This window comes from Morone saxatilis, unplaced genomic scaffold, assembly GCF_004916995.1.
Source record: "Morone saxatilis isolate NCDOM2014 unplaced genomic scaffold, NCSU_SB_2.0 Contig21, whole genome shotgun sequence".
Lineage (NCBI taxonomy): Eukaryota > Metazoa > Chordata > Actinopteri > Moronidae > Morone > Morone saxatilis.
The window spans coordinates 1,591,184-1,591,426 of record NW_023339774.1 but is presented as its reverse complement, the minus strand read 5'-3'; the positions used below and the strand labels follow the sequence as shown (position 1 = coordinate 1,591,426).

The 243-nt window shown below is 50.2% G+C and overlaps 1 protein-coding gene across 1 annotated transcript in view; it reads left to right on the top strand.

Annotated features, from left to right (window-relative positions):
• fpgs (folylpolyglutamate synthase) overlaps positions 1-243 on the top strand; it is a 15,875-nt gene that overhangs the window by 11,853 nt on the left and 3,779 nt on the right. Inside the window, exon 9 of the mRNA XM_035668248.1 lies at positions 1-155. This exon is cut by the window's left edge and continues 1 nt beyond it. Within this exon, the coding sequence (XP_035524141.1) occupies positions 1-155 (155 nt within the window). The remainder of the gene's footprint in view (positions 156-243) is intronic.

The following is a 243-nucleotide window of genomic DNA, read 5'->3' as shown; positions in this document are numbered from 1 at the left end:
TCAGGGCTGGCAGACACAGAGTGGCCTGGAAGGAATCAGACTCTGAAACACGGAGCAGTCACCTACTTCCTGGATGGAGCTCACACCATGCGCAGTATGCAGGCCTGCGTTCACTGGTTCAGAGAGACGGCAGCCCAGCATGAAAGGAACGCAAGGTGAACGTCTCTCCCTAATGACATCACACTCAGTGTGGGCTGTAACTCTGTTTATAGGTTCAGTAAAGATAAGATAAGAAAACCTTTA